At 40.5% G+C, this 21,907-nt stretch overlaps 1 protein-coding gene and 1 long non-coding RNA gene across 3 annotated transcripts in view; one reads left to right on the top strand and one right to left on the bottom strand.

Annotated features, from left to right (window-relative positions):
* Positions 1-10,430, bottom strand: part of SUSD5 (sushi domain containing 5) — a 59,334-nt gene extending 48,904 nt beyond the window's left edge. The window contains exon 1 of one of the 2 annotated variants that reach the window (XM_070575885.1): positions 9,712-10,430. In XM_070575885.1, the coding sequence (XP_070431986.1) occupies positions 9,712-9,802 (91 nt within the window). In that variant the 5' untranslated portion in view covers positions 9,803-10,430. The remainder of the gene's footprint in view (positions 1-9,711) is intronic. The other variant, XM_070575887.1, reaches the window with a different exon arrangement.
* On the top strand, positions 9,539-11,212 carry LOC139075973 (uncharacterized). Its single transcript, XR_011527080.1, has 3 exons — positions 9,539-9,803; positions 10,312-10,489; positions 10,684-11,212. It is a non-coding gene; the product is annotated as an uncharacterized lncRNA (long non-coding RNA).
* The last annotated feature ends 10,695 nt before the right edge of the window (positions 11,213-21,907 follow it).

Raw genomic sequence — 21,907 nt, 5'->3', positions numbered from 1 at the left:
ATATACTAGTGATGCTGCTGAACAGTAAAGACAAAGAGAGCATTGTCAAAGCAGACAGAGAAAAGGGACAGAACACTTTGAAAGCAGCAGCAGTCAGACTGACAGCCAACTTCTCAAACAGCGGCAATGGAGGCAAGAATACAGTTATGAGCAGAAAATGACTGCAAATTTAGAATTCTATACTCACTGAAAACACGTTGCAAGAACAAAGGTGAAACAAACATTTTTTCAGACAAGCCAAAACCAAGACAGTTTGCCAACAGCAGATCTCAATTATAGGAAATACTAAAAGAAGTATTTCAGGCAGAAAGAAAATTATCTGAGAGGTAAGATGGAATGGAAAAGGGGAAAAAAATCAATACATGATTAAATATAAATGAACACTGATTATATAAAATGGCACCCAACAACAGCAGAATACACGTTTCTCTCAAGTGTACATGGAACATTCTCTAGGATAGACCATATGCTAGGCCATAAAATAAGCCTCAACAAATTTTAAAGGATTAAAATTGTACAAAGTATGTTCTCTAATTATAATGCAGTGGAACTAAAAATTAATAACAGAAATAAGTTTGGAAATTCATACATATGTGGAGTTGAAACAACACACTCCTAAATAACTGATAAGTCAAAGGAGAAATCATAAGTGAAACTAGAAAATACTTTGAGACGAATGAAAACAAACATACAAAACTTATGGGATCCAATTAATTCACTGCTTAGAGAGAAATTTATAGCTGTAAATGCCTATGTTAAAATAAGAAAAAACTCTCAAATAAAAAACTTACCCTTCTACCTTAAAATACTGGAAAAGAGCAAATCAAACACAAAGCAAGCAGAAAGAAGGAAATAATAAAGATCGGAGTAGAAACTAATGAAACAGAAAAGGAAAAACAATAAAGAAAATCAATAAAACCAAAAATTGGTTATTTGAAGAGCAAGAAAATTGAATTTAGTTAAAATTACCAAAGAAAAAAAAGAGAGGGGGCCGGCCCGGTGGCACAGCAGTTAAGTTCGCACGTTTCGCTTCTCGGCGGCCCAGGGTTTGCTAGTTCGGATCCCGGGTGCGGACATGGCACCACTTGGCAAGCCATGCTGTGGCAGGCGTCCCACATATAAAGTAGAGGAAGATGGGCACGATGTTAGCTCAGGCCCAGGCTTCCTCAGCAAAAAAGAGGAGGACTGGCAGTAGTTAGCTCTGGGCTAATCTTCCTCAAAAAAAAAAAAAAAAGAGAGAAGGCTAGAATTACTAAAATCAGGAATGACACAGTAGACATTACTCCAAACTTACAGAAATGAAAAAGATGATAAAGCACTACTATAAACAACTATATGCCAACAAATTAGATAACTTAGATGACATGGAAAAATTCCTAGAGAGACATAAACTACTGAAATTGACTCAAGGAGAAATAGAAAATCTGAACAGATCTTTAACAAGCAAAGAGATTCAATTAGTAATTTAAAAACTACCCACAAAGAGAAGCACAGACTCAGATGGCTTCCTGGTGAATTCCACCAAACATCTAAAGAATTAATACCAATTCTCTACAAACTCATCCAAAAAACAGAACAGGAGGGAACAACACCTCCCAGCTCATTCTCTGAGGCCATCGTTGCCCTAATACCAGAACCAGACAAAAGACATCACAAGAGAACTACAGGCTGATATCACTTTGTGTCATTATCTGAGTACAGACACAAAAATCCTCCACAAATACTAGCAAAAGAAATCCAGCAGCATAAAAAAAGAATTGTACACCACAACCAAGTGGAACTTATCCTAGGAATATAAGATTGGTTTAAGATCCAAAAATCAATTAATGCAATACACCATATCAACAGAATAAAAGACAAAAACTACATGATCATCTCAACAGATGCAGAAAAAGCACTTGACAAATTCAACACACTTTCATGATAAAAACATTTAACCAACCAGGAAGGAAGAGGGACTTCTTCAACCTGACGATGATCATCTACAAAAATCCCATAGCTAACACCATACTTAATGGTGAAATACTGCATGCTTTCCCCTAAGATCCCCATCAATGAGGACATCTGCTCTTGACACTTCCATTTAACACTATACTGGCAGTACGAGCCAGGGCAATCAGGCAATAAAATGAAATAAAAGGCATCCAGATTGCAAAGAAAAAGTAAAACTATATCTGCAAATGATATGATTTTGCATGTAGAAGATCCTAAGGAGTCCATGAAAAACTATTAAAATTAGCTCAGCAAGGTTGCAATATATAAGATCAATACACAAAAATCATATGCATTTCTCTACAGTAGCAATGGACAAACTAAACATGAAAAGTAAAATTCCATTGTAATAGCACCAAAAGAATAAAATACTTAAATTTAACAAAAGAAATGTAAAATGTATACTCTGAAAACTATACAAAATTATTGAAAGAAATTAAAGAAGACCCAAATAAATAGAAAGTCATTCCATATTTATGGACAGAAGACTTAATATTGTTGAGATGGCAATACTCCCCAAATAGATCTACAGATTCAACACAATTTCCATCAAAATCCCAGTGGCTTTTGTTGATCTTAAAATTTGTATGGAAATTCCAGGGCCTCAGAATGGCCAAAACAAGTTGCAGGTCTCATGCTTCCCTATTTCAAAACTTACTACAAAGCTACAGTAATCAAGACAATGTGGTACTGGCATAAGAACATACATACAGACAAATGGAACTGATAGTCCAGAAATAATCCTTCACATTTACAGTCAATTGATTTTTGACAAGGGTGTCAAGACCATTCAATGGGAGAAAGAAGAGTCTTTTCAATAAACATTGCTGAAACAACTGGACAGCCACGTGTACAAGAATGAAGTCGGACTCCTGCCTCACATTATATACAAAAATAAACTCAAAGTGAATCAAAGACGTAAACGTAAGAGCTACAACTATAACCCTTAGAAGAAAACATGGGAGGAAATCTTTTTGACCTTGGATCATGCAATAGTTTCTTAGATATAACACCAAAAGTACAAGCAACCAAAGAGAAAACATAAACTGGACTTCATCAAAACTTAAAACTTTTTGCTTCAAAGGACAAAATTAATAAAGTGAAAAGACAACCCACAGAATGGGAGAAAATTTTTCAAATATATAGCTGATAAGAAATTCATAAATAGAATAAAGAAAGAACTCCTACAACTCAACAAGAACCAAAAAATCCAAATGATCTGATTAAAAAATGGGCAAAGGACTTGAATAGACATTTCGCCAAAGAAGATACACAAATGGCCAATAGGACATAAAAAGATGCTCAATACCACTAATCATTAGGGAAATACAAATCAAAATCACAATGAAACACCATTTCATACCCATTAGGATGACTCTTATTTTTAAAAAAACAGAGAATAACAAGTGTTGGCAAAGAGGTGGAGAAACTGGAACTCTTGTACATTGCGGATACAACTGTAAAATAGGGTAGCTGATGTGGAAAACATATGGTGATTCCTCAAAAAATTAAACACAGGACTACCGTGTGATCCAGCAATTCACTTCTGGGTATATACCTAAAGACGTAAAAGCAGAGACTGAAATGGTATTTGTACATGTTCACAGCAGCATTATTCACAACAGCCATAAGAGGAAGCAACCGAAGCATCCACTGACAGACGAATAAACAAACAAACTGTGGTATACACATATAATGGAATATTAATTAGCCTTAAAAAGAAAGGAAATTTTGACACATGCTACAACATGGATAAACTTGAAGACTATGTTAAGTGAAATAAGTCAGTCACAAAAGGACAAATAATGTATGATTTCACTTATATAAAGGTTCCTAGAATAGTCAAATTCATAGAGACAGAAAATAGAATGGTGGTTTCCAGGGGCTGGGGGGCAGAGGGAATAGAGAGTTATTGTTTAACAGGTACAGAATTTCATTTGTGAAGATGAATAAGTTCTGGAAACAGACAGTGGTGATGTTTTCACAACAATGTCAAAGTACTTAATGCCACAGGACTGTACACTTAAAGATGGTGAAAATGGTTAAAAAAATGGGCAAAGAATCTGAATAGACATTTCTTCAAGAAGATACACAAAGGGCCAATATGCACTTGAAAAGATGCTCAACATCATTAGCCATCACAGAAATGCACATCGAAATCACGAGATACTACTTCATACCCACTAGGATAGCTATAATCAAAAAGACACGTAATAAGTGATAGAAAGGATGTGAAGAAAATGGAACCCTCAGACACTGCTGGAGGAAATGTAAAATGGTGCAGCTGCTTTGGAAAACTACCTGGCAGTTTCTCAAAAGGTTAAACATAGAGTTACCATATGATACAGCAATCACACTCCTAGGTGAATACCCAACATACTTGAAAACACACGTTTATATGACAACTTGTATATAAATATTTATAGCAGCATTATTTATAATAGCCAAAAAGTAGAATCAACCGAATGACCATCAACTGATAAATGGATCAAGAAATTATGATATATCCACACAATGAAATATTATTCAGCAACAAAACGAAATGAAGTACTGACACATGCAACAGATGATTGAACCTTGAAAACATTATGCTAAGTGAAAGAAGCCAGTCAGAAAAGCCCACACATTATAGGATTCCATTTACACGAAATGTCCAGAATAGGCAAATTCATAAAGACAGAAAGTAGTGGTAGCTTGGGGCTTGAGGGGAGAAATGGGAGTGAATGCTAATGGGTACAGAGTTTATTTTGGGGTAATGAAAGTGTTCCAAAATTGTGTGTGGTGATTCATAAGTCTATGAGGATACTAAAACCACTGAATCACACAGTTTAAATGGGTGAATTGTATGCCATATGAATTATATTTCAATAAAACTGTTATTAAAAAAAGACATTGCTAGAGAAGAGCAGGATCTCTTATAACGAGATTTATTTCATCAGTAATACATAAGAATTTCAAACACTAATACCAACTCTAGGCTACAAAAAAGCAATATTAATAAAACTACAAGGAGAAATAGAAAAACCCACGATGCTTGCGAAAATCTTAACCACTATCTCCTTCAGTAACTGAGAAAACAGAAAAAGAAAAGGAAAAGATATAGAAGATTTAAAAGCAACAAAATCAACACACTGACCTAAGGACCAACACACAGTCCTGCAAACTACAGGATACACATTCATTCTAGGCACACACAGGACACCTGTAAAACTGATCAAATACTGAGCTACAAGACGAATCTAAAACAATTTCAAAAAACCCAAATCATACAAAGCACGTTTTTAAAACCACAACACAAACAAACTAAAATCACTTGTTTTATTTATCACTTATATAGTGTTTACTATAGGCCAGGTCTTATTCAACTTGCTTCACAAATATCCACTAAATTCATCTTTATAACAGGTCTATGATGCACGTGTTATTATTATCTCCATTCTATAGTTAAGGTTTACTATGAATGATTTGCCCAAGATCACACAGCTGGAATACAAAACCAGGCAGTTTGGCTCTGAGTCAGTGATCCTGACCCCTGTGTTTATACTGCCTCTCAATAGCAAAGGAATAATTAGAAAAATCCTCTAGTGCATGGAAATTACCAAATATATTTCGGGCTCAAAGAAGAAACCACAACTGAAATAAAACTTTTTTACTTAAGTGACAGAAACTTGTGGAGAAACTCAAGTAGCATTTAAGGGAAATTTATAACCTCAAATGTTCATATTACAAAAGAAGCATGGTTGAATATCAAGGATCTAAGTTTCTATCTCAAAAACAGAGAAAAAAGAACATAAAATTAAAGCCTCTAGAGAAGTAGAAAGAAGGAAATAATAAAGACAGAAGAGAAACCAATCAAATGGAAAGCAGAGGCATAACAAAGAAAATAAAGCCAAAAGCTGCTTTTTTCTAAAGAATGATAATATTGATAAACACCTGGCAAGATTGATCAAGAAAAAAAGAAAATACCAATTACCAATATCAACGAAAGAGGATATCACCACAGATCTCATGGACACTGAAAAAATAATGAGATTATTATGTTACATATGTAAATACACTTGACAATTTAGATGAAATGGACAAATTTCTTTAAAAAACAAACAGCAAAACTGACAAAATGAATAAGAAAATCTGACTATTCCTTTACTACTAAAGAAATTAAATTCATCATTTAAAATTTCCCAATAAGAAAAAGTCCAAACACATATGACCTTGCTACCAAACATTTAAAAAAACCCTCACCTCACAGAAACCCTTTCAGAGAACAGAAGATGGAACAATTTCCAGTTCATTTTAGGAATATCATAACCCTCATGCCAAAATCTGACAAGACTATCGCAAGAAATGAAAATTATAGGCCAATATATTTCACGAACATAGACTCAGTAATCCTAAATCTGTTTCCCTCACTCCAGTCTCAGTTCTAGGTCATCTCTTCTCACGATAAAACCTTTCCCCAGGATTCCATCCACACACGTGGTTTCAAAGACCATCCTTACACAGATGACTCACATTTTTCTCTTTAGTCCAGACTCTTTCCTTCCATCCCATCCACCTCTCCACTCTCATCCTCTGTCACCTGGACAAGCGAAATAGCATCCTATATGGTCTCTCTATATCCAGTCTTGCCCTGGTCCCATCCATTCTCCCTACATCACAATCAGGGTATTGTTTTCAAAATGCAGATCTGATCAGTCACTCTACTACTGGAAACCATTCAATGGCTTCTTTTCCTTTTTTGGATTTAAACTAAATTTAGGGGGGGCCGGCCCCGTGGCCGAGTGGTTAAGTTCACGCGCTCCGCTGCGGCAGCCCAGGGTTTTGCCGGTTTGGATCCTGGGCACGAACATTGCACCACTCATCTGGCCACGTTGAGGCGGCGTCCCACATGCCACAACTAAGATATACAACTATGTAGCGGGGGTATGTGGGGGAGATAAGGCAGGAAAAAAAAAAAAAGATTGGCAACAGTGGTTAGCTCAGGTGCTAATCTTTAGAAGAAAAAAACAACTAAATTTGGCCTATGAGGCCCTACATCATCACACTCTTACCAATTTCCCTAGCAGCATTTTGAGCTACTTCCATCTTGTACTCTTGGCCCCAGCCATTCTGTCTCTTATCACATGTTCCATTTTCCCTGCCACCCACAGTTTCTTTGCATACGCTATTCTCTACCCAGATACTCTTCTTTCCCTCTCTTTGCCTAGTTAATTCTTACTCATCTTTCAGAGACTCCTATACCAAGTCAAAATCTCCTATTATATACTCTCATTGTACCTTCTATCCTTTAATCTGATCACTTAGCAAAATTGCAATTTCACATTTCATTCATTCAATTATTTGCTTAGTGACTTTCTCTTCCATTAGACTTTAAAGTTCCCTGATAGCAAGGACCTCTTTCTCCTCACCATTCTATCCTCAACAGCAAGGACAGTACCTAGCATACAGTAGATACTCAATAAATTATCTGTTGATTTAATGAATCTTTTCCTGTTACCCATACAAACTTTAATCAAACTACTGTAATCCAACACACTTAATTTGCATTCAGTTAATGTGAAGATTTTCAATTTCAAAAGTATTTTAAAAGTACAGTAGCACGTCTCCCTTACGGATGAGATGCATATCTAATTAGTCGAATGTAAACTAAATGTTTTTCATTGGAATTTTTCTCATTGACTTGTTTTTTAAAAATAGTTCCAATTCTCTCTCTTCAAATGTCTGTAACGCATCACAGTTTAGCCAAACATTTCTCTACCCCGTCCATCACTGTAGCACACAAATAACTAAATGTGGAAAGTGGTGGTAGTTAAGCATATATTTAGTAAAGAAAAGAATCCTTTCATAATATAGGTTATAATTCTTCAATGGCTCTATTATAAAAGTTGGAGCGCAGCAAACAGAGTTTCTTGAAAACAAGTGTACCTATAATTCTCCATTGAGGAAGTGGAGAGAAGAAAAGAAAGGAGGGAGACACAGAGACATTTCTGGCAAGCGGTAACAAGAAAATATGCTCTGGAGCTGTCGTTACCTTCTCCTTTTCCAATGATATTTCTGCCTTCAATTTTCTATGACTGACATCAAGCCAGATAGGCACAGAATATTGATCCATATCCATCTGGCATTCCACTTAAGCAGGTATAATGGGGTGAAACTCTAAAGCCTCATGGATTGCAGAGATATTTCTTTAAAAGGAATTAAAATTGGTACAATAGTTTACATTGTTCAAAAGTTAATACTAGCTCCAATTTATTCTACTTGCATTCTTTAAAATCAGCTTAATTTTCATGACTTGATGTCAGGCAAAAAAAAAAAAAAACAAAAACAAAAACAAATCCTACAGTAAAGAATTAACAGTGGATTGACTGCTCACAGGTATGGGACTTATTTTTGGGTGATGGAAATGTCCAGGAATTAGATAGTGGTGATGACTGCACAACATAATGAATATACTAAAAACCACCAAACTGCACATTTTAAAAAGGTAAATTTTACATGAATTATATCTCAATTAAAAAATTAACAGTGGTCAGTAAGGAGCCTTGAAAGTTAAAAATGTTTTCTCCTCTAACACTCTCTCTGAGGATACAAAGAAATAAGACATTCATTCTTAATTAGGAGCAAAGAGTTCTTCAAGGTGGTACATAGGATAAAGAGCACCAAAAACTCCAAGATGACATCTGGAGGTTTTTTCCTTGTTTTCCCCTTTCCCTAACCACCATGCTTCTTTTGTCCAGCCTTTTCGTTTCACCCAATTTTGTTTGCTAAATAGCAGTGACATTTTAAAATATACAAAGCATCCTGAATCAGGCAACGGTCCTTCTGCTTCATCGATCTAATTTGTCCCAAACTTGTAGTTACTAGGAACCCCTCATGGATGTAAGAACTGCTGGCTTCTTTTCTTTCAGATCCTCCTGCACCAAGTCAACTGAGTTTTGTTCCAAAATCAAAACTCAGCTGATTTACCTTTATAAATTGAATTGATATAAGGCTCCAAACAGGCTAATTTCAGGGAATTATTGAAAGCTGAATTCAGGTTCAAAAAACGAACAAAAAAAAGAGGCAAGGATCGATTCTCAGATTATTCTCAGCAATAATCTGGTCCCTATCTATTTCTCTAGCCTCATGTCGTGGGACATCCTCACCTTGCATTCTCAGCTCCAGCTACACTGTCTATCATTTATCCCATTTTCCCTGCCGCTCACAGGACCTTTGCACGTGCTATTTCCCTCTACCCAAGACACTCTCCTCTCCCCTTTGTCTAGTTGATTCCCACTTATCTTTCAGGTCTTCCTGGATCAAGCCAAAATGCTGAGGGAGTGTTCTAATCAACGGCCTTACCGACAGGAGTACATTTAATAGACGTGGAAAATTATATCTCCGCAGAGGAGGTTCTAGGCCACCCTAGACGTGATTTCATTTCAAAGAACTTTCATGGAGATCTCGGGAAGGCTAGCGGCAGGGCTGCAGGACCGACGCTCGGGCTTTCTCCAGCGCGCGCCCGGCGTGAAGGGGCCCAACGGGGCGTTCCGGCGCGCGGAGACTCGCTGGGCCGGGAGAGGGACGCAGGGTCGCAGGACGGCCGCTCCCCTGGTTCCCTGCCAGCACTGCCGTTTTGCGGGCTCGTCCGCGGGGGCACCCCAGCGGGCTCCGCTTTCCGGACCCGGACCCCACGCGCCCCCCGGTCCCCGGCCTCCCGAGCGCTCCGCGGACACTCACCATCCGCCCGCACAGAGAGGCGCGGCAGAGCGAGCAGGAGCAGCGTCGCCGCCCAGAGCCGGGCGCGGAGGCCAGGTCCCTCGGCTGCCATGGTGCGGGCGCCCGCAGGCCGGCGGGCTCGAGGCGACTCTGGCTGCGATCCGGGCGGCCCGGGCCACTGCCCAGCGTGCGCCGTTCGGCTCTGCGCGCTGCGCTCGGCTCGCGCGCCGCAGGCTTCGCGCCCGGCGCGTCGGGAGGGAGGAGCGCGGAGGGCCTCGGGGAGCTGGGGACGCCGGAGCCGCGGCGCTGGGGCCCCGAACTCCCCGGGGTCTGGTCCTTGGCGCCGGGGAGGCGGCTGCAGCCCGGCTCCGCCTTGGTGCTGGACACCTGGAGGCCTCGGTGCCAAAAGAGGCTGCGCCGGACCGCGAGCCCCCGGGGCGCCGCCCGGGCGGAGGGCGAGGGCGCAGGGAGGCGGGGAGAACGCAGCGCCGGCTGCAGGGAACCCCCGACTGGCTGGGGACCCTCGGCGCGAGGGTGAGGCAGTCTAAAAGGGCGAGCCCCTCTGGGAGGACCGTTCGAAAACGGATGCCTAACTCTGCCCTCTGCCTCTTGACTTTCCAGCTGGCGTCCTCCTGTAGAGGAGGAACATTTTTATGAAAAAGAAGAAGACTCTAACTCACCAACCTCACTCTAAGGAATGAAACGCACGGAATAGCGAGACGCCTCTTCTCTAAGAGCTTAGATTGACAGTCACTCCAAAAGGGGCATCTGCGCATCGCTTCCTTCACGACTTTTCCAGGTACACCGTAACCTTTCTCCAAGAACACCATGAGCGCTGGTGGGGATGTCACCATTACTACACCTCCCAAAGCAGGGCTCCTTGACCTGGAGAGGGCCTGCGATTCGGATTTTTTTCGGAATCTACTTTCTAAATAAGTGTCCCTATGAATCCTGCTGCAGGCGTCCCTGCCCTGAATTGATTTCTTCTTCCAGATTACCCGTCTCCCAGCATCAACAGTGAAGGAACGAAAATTTGCATTCTTCGTAGGTGGAGTAATAAAGATCGGCATTGTTATAAGTGGGGCACTGGTGGCACTGCACAGTTTACAGACCCCTTCCGTCTTCATGTACTGGTCAACAAATATCTATCGAGTGCCCTCGGCGTGCCTGCGCCCGTGCTGGACCCCGAATGAGGCTACAGTCTGTCCTAAAAATGCTCACGCTTAAATGAGACAGATGCTTGAGGAAGATTGAACAAGTGATTGGTGCTAACAGGGACAGATGATTGACCCAATGACAATGAACTGGGATGCAGACATTGAAAGACTATTTACTTTCTTTTCCAGGTGAAAACTGGGATTTGAACCCACATCTGCTATATTACAGGTGTCACTTTTCAGATCACGTAGTTTTTACACGGAGAAGATGTCTCCTCTCCATGTTCCACCCCAAATGTCAACTACAAGGCTATTATTAGTGGTTAATTACTTTGTGAAATAAAACTTGGTTTTAAAAATACAAATACCTTAGGGTGTTAAATGCAGTGAGGCCTGACAATCATTCACATGTAAGTGTAAATTAACTTACTTAGCTACTTCTTTTCTAACAGCTAACTGGTAACCTGGAGCGAGACTTGGCATGTTTGGGCTGGAGGGGACCTTTTAAAGCCTGACGATTGCTGAGAATGGAAGGGAGGAGCCAGAAGGCACCTGCAGGAGCACCGGACCGGTTCCTTCAGGAGCTGTGCCTGCTAATGTTTTCAGAATAGTCAACTGGATATTACTACCTAATCCTAATGACATTTTAAAGTTTGTCTTTATGCAGGTCTGTCTTGGGCTGTCCTAATTTAGAGAGATGACATGCTCTAAAGGTTTAATTGGTACAACTGCTTGAGAAAACGGTTTGGCTGTTTCATATAAAGTTAAACATATACCTCCCCTATGGAACAGAAAGTCCACTCCTAAGTGTATATCCAAAAGAAATGAAAACTTAGGTCCACAAACAGATTTGCACACAAATGCCATAGCAGCTTTATTCAGAAAAATTAAAAACTGCAAGCAACCCAAATGACATCAACAGATGAATAGAAAAACTGTGTAATAGTCACACAAAAGAATACTATTCAACAGTAAAAGGAATGAAAAACTGATACACTCAATAATGTGAATGAATCTCAAAAATATTGTGCTGAATGAGAAAAGCCTTACTCAAAAGACTTACACTTACTGTGTGCTTCCATTTTTATACAAAGTTTCAAGAAGGGGAAAAACTATTCTGTGGTGAAAACAATCCATACACTGGTTGCTTCTAGGGGGGTGGGAACACAAAGGAACTTCTGAAGTGACGCGAGTGTTCTGTATCTTGATGAGCATGGTGGTCACAGGAGTGCATGCATTTGTCAAACCTCACCAAACTATACACTTAAAATCTGTGCCTTCTGTTGAATGTTATTTATACCTTAATAACAAATATTTCAAAAATAATATTCAGCCATTGACCTAAGGAATAAATAGGTTTAATAGAAAAGAGTCTAATAAAAGGACCACATGTAGAGATGTGGGCAGAGTTGAGGGAACCAATAAAGGATGGTAAAGCTCTCGGGACTATCAACAGTAGGAAGCCGTTACCACCTTGAGGCCTGAAGGTGTGAGGGGAGGGTGGGGCGTTACCAAAACCCAGCAAGGGCTGTGGCCATGAAAGAGGATGCCTGAAAGGAGTGGTAGCCATAGGTAGAAGATAAAATCGCTGCCACGGGCCTGGTAGGGAGGGAGTGGGGAAGAAATACCCCAGCCTCTCTCTCCTTCTAACCTTCAGATTCCTCCTGATGCCCCCTATGGGCTGGAGGGCAAAGGAGCGCAGGTGCCACGGTCCTTAGATGTTGTCCTCCCAGGATGCAGAGTTGGGCAAAGAAGGGTAGAGAGTGGATCTGGCGAGGCAATTGGAAGACAGCCAGCAATCCATCTATTCTTTTCTTTCATATGGATGAAAATAATTAAAAACAAGACAGGGGAAACACAAAGTCCTATCTATTTCTGTATGATCTAGAAGTACATCAATTCAAATATGTCAATCAAATTCTCACTTGGAGCTAACCTGTAATATTAACCACCATCAGTGGTTATTTTCACATAAGTCCTCTTTCACTTAAAGAGAAAAGGGGAGAAGTAAACTATTATCATAAAATATAGATGCTACAGTTCCCACTTCCGTAACTGGTCATGAGGCCTTATTTGATAATCATTGCAATGTTACCCTTCCACTCTCTGAACATCTTTCACCGCAGGAGTTTTTGTTTGTTTGTTTTTTTAACTGGTGGGAAGGACCCAGACTTTCATTCCTACTAAGGACCTATCTTTATTGGTTTGCCACGTTTCCTACTGACTTTTGGATGTGGGAATCCCCAGGGATCTAGACATAGTCATCCAAGCCCCCATTATGTAGCAGCAACCCAATTTTCTCCTGGTAATCAGGATCAATCACCAGCCAGAAGAGTGGCCTTATTTTCTGTCTGTTGGAGAGCAATCTTAGCTTCCAATTTACTGGCACATACCTGTGTGTTTACTGGTGGAAGTATTTCTGCCTCGCCCGCCCAAACCTCCCAATTCACCAACCTAAAGATTGTGGCTATGGTGTGTGAAACTTTGGTAGGTGGATTATTACATGTAATAGAAAGGCACTCACTCCCACTTCCACTCCTTGGTTCTTAGTGTATTCTGTCTGTAGAGAAATGACCACGGATATTGGCTGCTGTTTTTAAGGCATATACTGTATCCTGGATGACTGCCCAAACCTCTCAGAGTGTTGTCCCCAGCTAGTACCCTGTGACCTCACCTTTCTATCAAGACACCTGCTTCTGGGTAATGGGGTATATAGTAAAACTCATGGGCATGAGTCCATTGCCCTACTGCCTTTGCCATGAAATGATTTTCTTGGTTATAGATGATGTAACAGGTGATTCCAGGGCAATAGATGAGGCATTCCTTGAGTCCATGATAGTCGTGCTAACAGAAGCAAGACAGGCAAGGAAGGCAAAATCATGTCTAGTATAAGGATCTGTTCTAATGAGTACACATAACTGTGGCCTTTATGAACAAAGGGATCCAATGTAAACAATCTTTTCCCACATAGCCAACAGGAGGGGCCGGCTAGGGAATGATGCCACATGGGGACTCACGGTGGCTTCTGCTGTTGGCACATTGGACACTCAGCAGTGGTGGTAATCAGATCAAATCTAAAAAGAAGAGAGGTTCGTGTTATTGCACTCCTGCAAGGCCTCCATCCCTGTCACCATGGCCCCTACATACACAGTTCCATCGCATAAGCACAGATGTGGCTGGAGAAGGAGGCAACTGACAGCTAGAAAATGGGTCCAATTCTCCCAGGTGTCCACCTGATTGTTAGGAGCATCTTCTCCACTGTAATGCCTGTAGAGGGGGATAGGCTGCATATGTATTCACAGGCTGCTCATTTCAAGAGTTCCATACTGACACCCTTGTTATCAGTCCTCCAACCTTGAATTTTTCAATTCTCTGACCAACTCTTTTAGGCATTAGCCATAAATCAATGCAGATCCATGAATAAACCATTTTTCCTTTCATGTAAACCAACGTTCCACCCATTGGGAGGATTTTCTTTTGTTGCTTCTTTTTCATTGTGGTAAAATATACATAACATAAAATTTATTACTTTAACCATTTTATATGTATAGTTCTATGACATTAAGTACATTCACATTTTTGTGCAGCCATCACCACTATCCATCTCTAGAACTTTTTCATCATCCCTAACTGAAACTTCGTGCTCATGGAACAATAAATCCCATTCCCCGCATCCCCCAGCCCCTGGTAACCACTGTGCTACTTCCTGGCTCTATGAATTTGACTCTTCTGGGTACCTAATATAAGTGGAATCATACAATGTTTGTCATTTTGTGTCACTACTGTTTTTAGTGCTATACCAGAGTGGGGATGGCTGATGCTATGCCATCAACACTCAAGTGTAAAGCCAGCCCAAGGGTTTTCCTCTTCTGTTAAGTGAAACTCCCCATGAGTCCATAGGCGTGGGTTGGGGTTGAGGCAGCAAAGCAGTAGGAGCAAGTGCCGTGAGACTCTGAGTCACCTGCCCGTCAATTGACTTGTTCCTTCCAGACCCACCCTTGTATATACCACTTCCACTTAACAGTGCAATTCTCCGTGTGATTCAAAATGCCCCATTCATGAGTCCAGCTAAGGTCTCATACTCACGTGGTGTCTGTGGTCAAGTCAATCTCCACCAAGGCCTAATAGCAAGCTAGGAACTGCTTATCAAATGGAGAATGGTTGATTTTACCCTAAAATCTAGAGGTCTGCATTGCCATTCTACTATTTTGTTTTCCCAAGCTTCATAAGGTATCCCTATCTGCCACACACACAAAGCATTGTGTCTTTTGTGACACGATGCCAAAGTGGCAAGGCAGTTTGCACTGCTGCCTGGATGTTGTGGAGTTCCCTCTTGCTATGGACTATTTTCAAAACTGTGAGCCTTATGGGTCTCCACATAGTAAATGGTCCCCAAACCACCGTATCTTGTTATTCCTCATGGTAGTACAGAGGTATCAGTTTGTCTCTAGATACAGCCCTGAGATGAGACAGTGAAAGTGTGCTGCTATCCTTGCTAGACAAAGGCAAAATACTTCTGTTGATGAAATTAAAAATAAACAATTACTGGGTTAATAATGACATAACAAGTGCCAAAATCTGTATTGATTTATCCTAGGAATGACAATATACCTGGAAGAGCAGGTGCAATTGCCCTCAACACCTGATTAATTTGAAGATAAGCCACTAACAGTGTCCAAATTCTTCTGGCTTTCACTCCAGCAAACAGGAAAGAAACATTGAATGACCAAACATCCTGGTTTATACCTCTTGTTTGTGCCTCTTGTCCCAGCATCCTGTCCAATTTTATATTTGATCCAGATTTTTCATTTTCAAAAGAAAAATTATTAACAGTAAAAGTAACATAAACCAGAATGGTAGTTGTCAATTTTGCACTTCTAGCTTCTGCATATTGTCACCTGGTAATGTGTGAGATGCGTGTGCAGTTCTCACTTGAAAACATGGTTAAACATGAAAGATAACCAGAGACCCATCTCATTTTCCCTGACCTTTTTCTGATGCCATGTAACCAACTTCTCCCTTTCAAGGATAGTATGCAGAATGATTAACAATATGAATCAAGTGTGCTCAAAGGCAAGAAGCTAGGGACAGCTCACTCTTTATGGTCTCTGGTCATGATGGGAAAAGTATTCAAAGTCTCTGCCAACCAATAAACTTATTAGGCAGCTTTTCAGTGGTCTGTAAAATGTACGAGGCCACCAGTCAGCAGGTCAGTGGGAAAAGAGGAACATTATAGGTTCAATTTATGTGAAATATGTGCAGAAAATAGAGACTGAAGAATCCTCGAGCACTTACTGTATAGTTTGAATGCTCTTGCTACATAGAACGATCATTTATTATATCGTGTAAATCTACAACTATTTAGTTATTTATTTTATTGTTTGGTAACTCTATTTTGCAATAAATTCTTTTGATAGCATATTTAATGAAAAATTAAGTACTGTATTTCCATTTCTCAAGATAGTTAATAATGAACATGCAAGTTGTCGAAAATGTTTGTCAACGTTTACGATCCATCATGGACCTGAAGGATTTCACTGACAACATGAAAATCAGAATATGTGAATCTGCTGATGCATCAGCAATCATTTCAAAAGTTGTCAGTTATTTTTAAGAACACTGCTTGAAGACAGTATGTTAACATGTGCAATGCAGAAGGTCCATTTACATACGATTCTATGAAACATGACTTTTCAATGTGATCAAATGACTGTTCTTATAAATTAATTTGTTTCATTTTTTTATTTCAAGTTTTCCTGTGCATATATGTTGATTCCATTACTGGTTAAATGATGCCAGTTTCACACAGTGTCATCAATACATTAAAAAGAAAATCAGCTTACTTAAATAGCGGTCCAATTTTTTTCGTCTATGCATGAAATCAAGATAAATCTTTCAGAAGCTCATTCTATCAAAGGAGAAACATGCCGGGTCTCCTGGAATCATTTCCTAATTTTCTTATAAGGATGGCCAAACACATGACACTCAACACTACACAGGTGTGATTGATAGCAGTTTAATAGTTACATATACTCAGCCTAGGAGAGGAGGACACTGCATGCCATGCAGTGCCACACGGGGTTTGCACTTGGGAACAGAATGAACAAGGAGGAGCTATGGGACACAGGCTTTGTAGTGACAAGAAGGTGAGATGACCTCTGGTGTCTGTGGAAGGATGTGATTGTGTTGTTTCAATAATTCCTCAGACTGGTGGAGAACTGAAACCTGCTGCTCAGGGAAAAACAGAAACTGTGCCTGGTCCCTGTGATGATGAGGGTTGTTTGGCTAGGGGACATCAGCTGTGGGAGCATAGTGGGGAGAAGAACTTGAAGTTAGCCATTTGAGGCCCTCCTGATTTCACCAGATGTCATGATCTTGGGGAAACGATTTAAGTGCTGACACTCACATCCTTGTTTGTTAAGTGGGGATAATAACACCAACCCCATAGAGTTCTTGTGATTAGATAAGAGGTCCTAGCACACCGTAAACACAGTGAAGTAATTGGCTAAGCAATAGGTCTGTAATTCATTTTCTTCATTACTCCAGAGATAGAACCAGGAAAGAAAGAAGGCGATCCCATCAAATCTCTTTTTAAATATGTTAATGACAGACTTCTTAGCAAACAAACAAATAATATTTTCTAGCAAGAACCTTATCCTTGGAATGCTTTTTGAAGGATGTATATGGTTGTTTAGGATTACTTGTGGTAAATAAACCTGTGATCTATGGATTTATGTGGCATGGATGCCTGGAAATATTGTGTAAGCTATGTAACCATCTAAATAGAAAATGGAGATGTATCATGACTCAGCTGGCTCCTTGTGTGTAGGTGTTGTCACAGCACATATCCCTTGAAGACCTCATATGTTCAAGTGTAGACAATGCAGGATCACCAGATATCTGAGGAAAACCTATAGTATGATAGCTAGAGACCTAACTAAAGAAACGGGAAATAAGAACAACCCAGAAGAGACAGAGACAATGCAGGGACAAGAAAACTTGAACGCAATAACCTGGGAGATAAGAGACGATACTGCATTAAAAACCATAGAAGAGGGGCATTGTACCAAAAAAAAAAAAGGATATTCAGAATACAAAAAAAAAAGATTTCTTAGAAATTAAAACATGAGATCAGAAATGAAAAGCTCTGGGGCCAGCCCTGTGGCTGAGTGGTTAAGTTCCTGCAGTCCGCTTATGCGGCCCAGGGTTTTGGTGGTTCAGATCCTGGGCGCGGACATGGCACTGCTCATCGGGCCTTAGTGAGGTGGCGTCCCACATGCACAACTGGAAGGACCCACAACTAAACAAGTACACAACTATGTACCAGGGGGCTTTGGAGAGAAAAAGGAAAAAATAAAATCTCAAAAAAAAAAAAAAAAGAAATGAAAAGTTCAATAGACAAGTTTGAAGATAAAGTTGAAAAAATCTCCCAGAAGGTATAGCAGAATGACAGAGAGATAGAAAATAGGGAAGAAAAACATAACATCCAGAAATGCTCTGTCTGCACCCCACCTTGACGTCCCCATATAACTCCTCAAGGCATGCCATGTACCTCCTCTAGGACATGTGAGCAATCAACTTCTCTATTTCACTTTCCCTTTGGTCTTTAGTTAAACTGGGGCTCTACTTAACAAAGGTTAATTTAACAAAGTCACAACATTCTGTGAAAAGTTCAAAGTCCACCCAAAGATTTCTGAAAATCTCTGAGACGCTTGGGTTTCAAATTACTGCTCCCACTTCTGGTTCTACAGAAAGTGGCTGTAGTCCCTTTATTTCCACCTTGGTGCCCACGCAAATGTGGAATGCATGTTGGAGTAATTTTTTCTTAATTTTTACCAAAACTCTATTCACTTAAACCTTTTACCTATGAAACAGTCTTTTGTCAAAGGCTTTAGAAAAGTGGTGAGAGTTTTTCACCTAAGTGCAAACAACTTAAAATGGAGTATTAGACTTGCCTATTTTAAAAGTCCGAAGTCCTTTTGCCCACTCTGCCACTTTCCACAGCCATCTTCTTTTGTTTTTCTCTTCTCTCTTCTCAACTCTCTCTCACTTCCAAATTCATTCTTTTTTCAGGCCCTCTCCTCTCCTGGCTTCTTATCCTCACATAAAAACACACCACTCATAAACATTCCATGGTCATTAAATTTGTAAATGACAAATGGAGTGTGCTTAGACCCTACCTGAGAGTCCCATTCTTTATATTCAAAAGATTCTGTTTCGGTTAGGATATTTCAGAGTTCATGCATTCAAAAAGATGCCTGGCTATGTGCAAAGCCCTAGCTAATACATAGATCAGCCTATCGTGTCCCACTTGGTCTCTCAGTTGTAGGGAAAGCTGGTTTTCTGTTTAAAATCTCTAATGGCCTGGATCATTAAGTAGGATCTCTTGGTATATCACTAAAGACTTTCAAATTTAGTTAGCCTAGCTGGCCTCATTTATATCTTGTTATGTCCAAATTTCTACCCGGCATGTAGAGTCAGAAGGCTAAATGTTGATCATAGTTTTCTTAACACTGAAGTTATGGACAGTAATTGTCCTAAATAAACTTAACATATTACTTTGGTGCTGGAAATTTACTTCACAATGTTATATGTGCACCAAGAAGTAATTACCTTTTATTGATCACCTATGATAACGAGGCACTTTAATTTAAATTTTATCTCTAAGCTTCACAATAACTCTACAGTCAGGTTTCAGATGAGAAAATGGAGATTTTTTTCTACGTAGGTTATGAAAATTGCCCAAGGTCACACAGCTAGTATGGCAAAAGTGGGATTTGAACCCAACTGTACATGATTCCAAAGTCTCTACTCTTATGTTCATACTATATTGCCTCTTAGATACCCTGTAGCATTTCTTCTCATTCAATTAGGGTTAAATTCTTGAAAGGCAGAGTCTGATGTTACATTTCATGTCCAGGTGTGAGAAAGAAACCATAAGTAACCTCTCGAGCACCTTATGACTACAACTTAGGTCATCGTATGTGATTGTAAATTTATGGGTCTATCCCTTTTTCTGAAGAATAAGTTTCCAGGGGGTAGGGGCAGGGTCTTACTAGCTCTGTATCACCAGTGTCTAGCACAGCCCCTATTCCAGTGCCAGGCACATAATAGGTACTCACTAAATGTCTGATGAATGAATGAGTAAGTTACTTCCATGGTATTGTGGACCCTCTGTTTTCCACAGTCCACCTGGTTGAATACTTGCTCGAATACCTGCTCATCTTTCTTGACTCCATACTAGCATCATCTCCCCTGTGAAGTCTCCTTTGTGACTTAGTCCAACCTCTCCACTGATGACTCTCCCCTTTGTGCTTCCACTGTACCCTGAACAGATGTCTTTTAGTAATTACGGCTCTTTAATGGAACTATTGTTATGCAGATCTGTCTCTCTCACTACTCTGAATGTCCTTGAGGACAGGGGCTACATCTTTTCTGTGTTTTTACCTCTAGTGCCTTGAGAAGTGCCTGGTTCATAGTAAGCTCTCAACCTATGTTTGATGAATTAATCATATACCCCAAGCTATTGGGTTAACTCTCCAAAGGACCCCAAGGAGAGAGCTTGTCAAGGGTCATGGTAATATGCTCAGTAAAAGAAGGAACTTGCCAAGGGATCGCATGAGTCTCTTCCTAGCCTCGTCTTTTTAGGACAGTGACCATGTCCTTGTGTTTTTCTATCTCTGGTAGCTAGTACAGTGCCTAGCACATAGTAGGCATTTAATTAAGCTTTGATGAATGCAAGGATGAGTAAATGAGCCTCCAAAGCAATGTACCAGCCAACGTAGAATTTCAAACCTGATGGATCTGAAGCAGTCTCACAAATCATCTGCCACCAGCCTGAAGCCACATAACCGAAAAATTACTGCACAATGTAGCATTTACATGCAGGCTGCCTTCAGGACTAGGGAGGTTGTGGGCTGGGTCCTGAGTAAACACAGGCTGCACTGAAGAGCCATTGTGGGCGCTGGTAGATCTTTCAAGTTCCTCTGGAGTCTGAAGTTGATTTGCAGCTGGAGCCAAGTCCCTGCCAAGCCCCTCTTTTTTCTTTCTTTCTTTTTTTTTTTTTAGCAATTGAATTATTAACGAAAAGAAAACCATCCAGGGTATAGCAGTTAGCAGCAGGCTGCCAATGGCAGAGAATTTTTATTTTGTTTACTCAGACTGTTTGCACCTAATCTAATGAAAAGTAGGAATGAGCCCTCAGAAAGCAATTCAGAAACCCTGGCTCCACAGGAAGACGGGCTTTGGACTTGGCGGGAAGGCTGTTCAGGGCAGCCAAGGAGCTGGGCTGCAGTGCTGGCATCAGAATAAGACCTATTTCCGGGTGGGTCTTATCCACAGGCTGCTTCTGTGCTGGCTTTTCAGGGACCCCGGGAGGGCCCCAGTGCTCCAATCTCAGATATAGCTCCTGCAGTCCATGGTGTGATTCCCGTAGCTTTCAGAGCAGACTTTGATCCTTGTTGAGATGCAAATGCCACTGAGAGGGACCACTCCGGAAAGGAGTCAGAAGAACTGAGTGTAAGTCTGACTTTTGCAACTTAATAGCCGTGGAACCATGGACATGAACCATGAACATATCACTTTACATCTCTGGGCCTCAGTTTCTTTACCTATAAAATAGAGACGATAACGCTACCTGACATACAGGGTCTTTGAGATTGGAATTACTTTGTAAATCAAAAAACTTTCCACAGATAAAACGATTACCCATAATAATTTCTACATGCATGGTACCTTAGCACTTTGCATCACTCTGCAAACCACTTGAGGGCAAGGGCTGTGTCTTGTTTTATGTCTGCAGCTTCTAGCTCAGGACATGGAACAGAGTAGGCGCCCAATAAAGGGGAGGTGAGTTGAGTAAGGTTAATTCACAGCAGCGAGAAGGATATGCATACTCCAGTCTTCTATTATGTCTAACATTAAGACCTTCACTTCTTTAAAGATCACAGAGCAACCTCTGGACTATATCTGTTTGCTCTGGGACAACAGGGCAATTCCCTGTGGAACTCTCAGCCATTGAAGACCATGACTGCTATTCAGGGGATCTCTCATCGCAGACC

The sequence above is a fragment of the Equus przewalskii genome, chromosome 15, assembly GCF_037783145.1.
Source record: "Equus przewalskii isolate Varuska chromosome 15, EquPr2, whole genome shotgun sequence".
NCBI classification, from domain to species: Eukaryota; Metazoa; Chordata; class Mammalia; order Perissodactyla; family Equidae; genus Equus; species Equus przewalskii.
The sequence above is the reverse complement of the archived record's forward strand: the minus strand, read 5'-3'. Positions and strand labels throughout refer to the sequence as shown.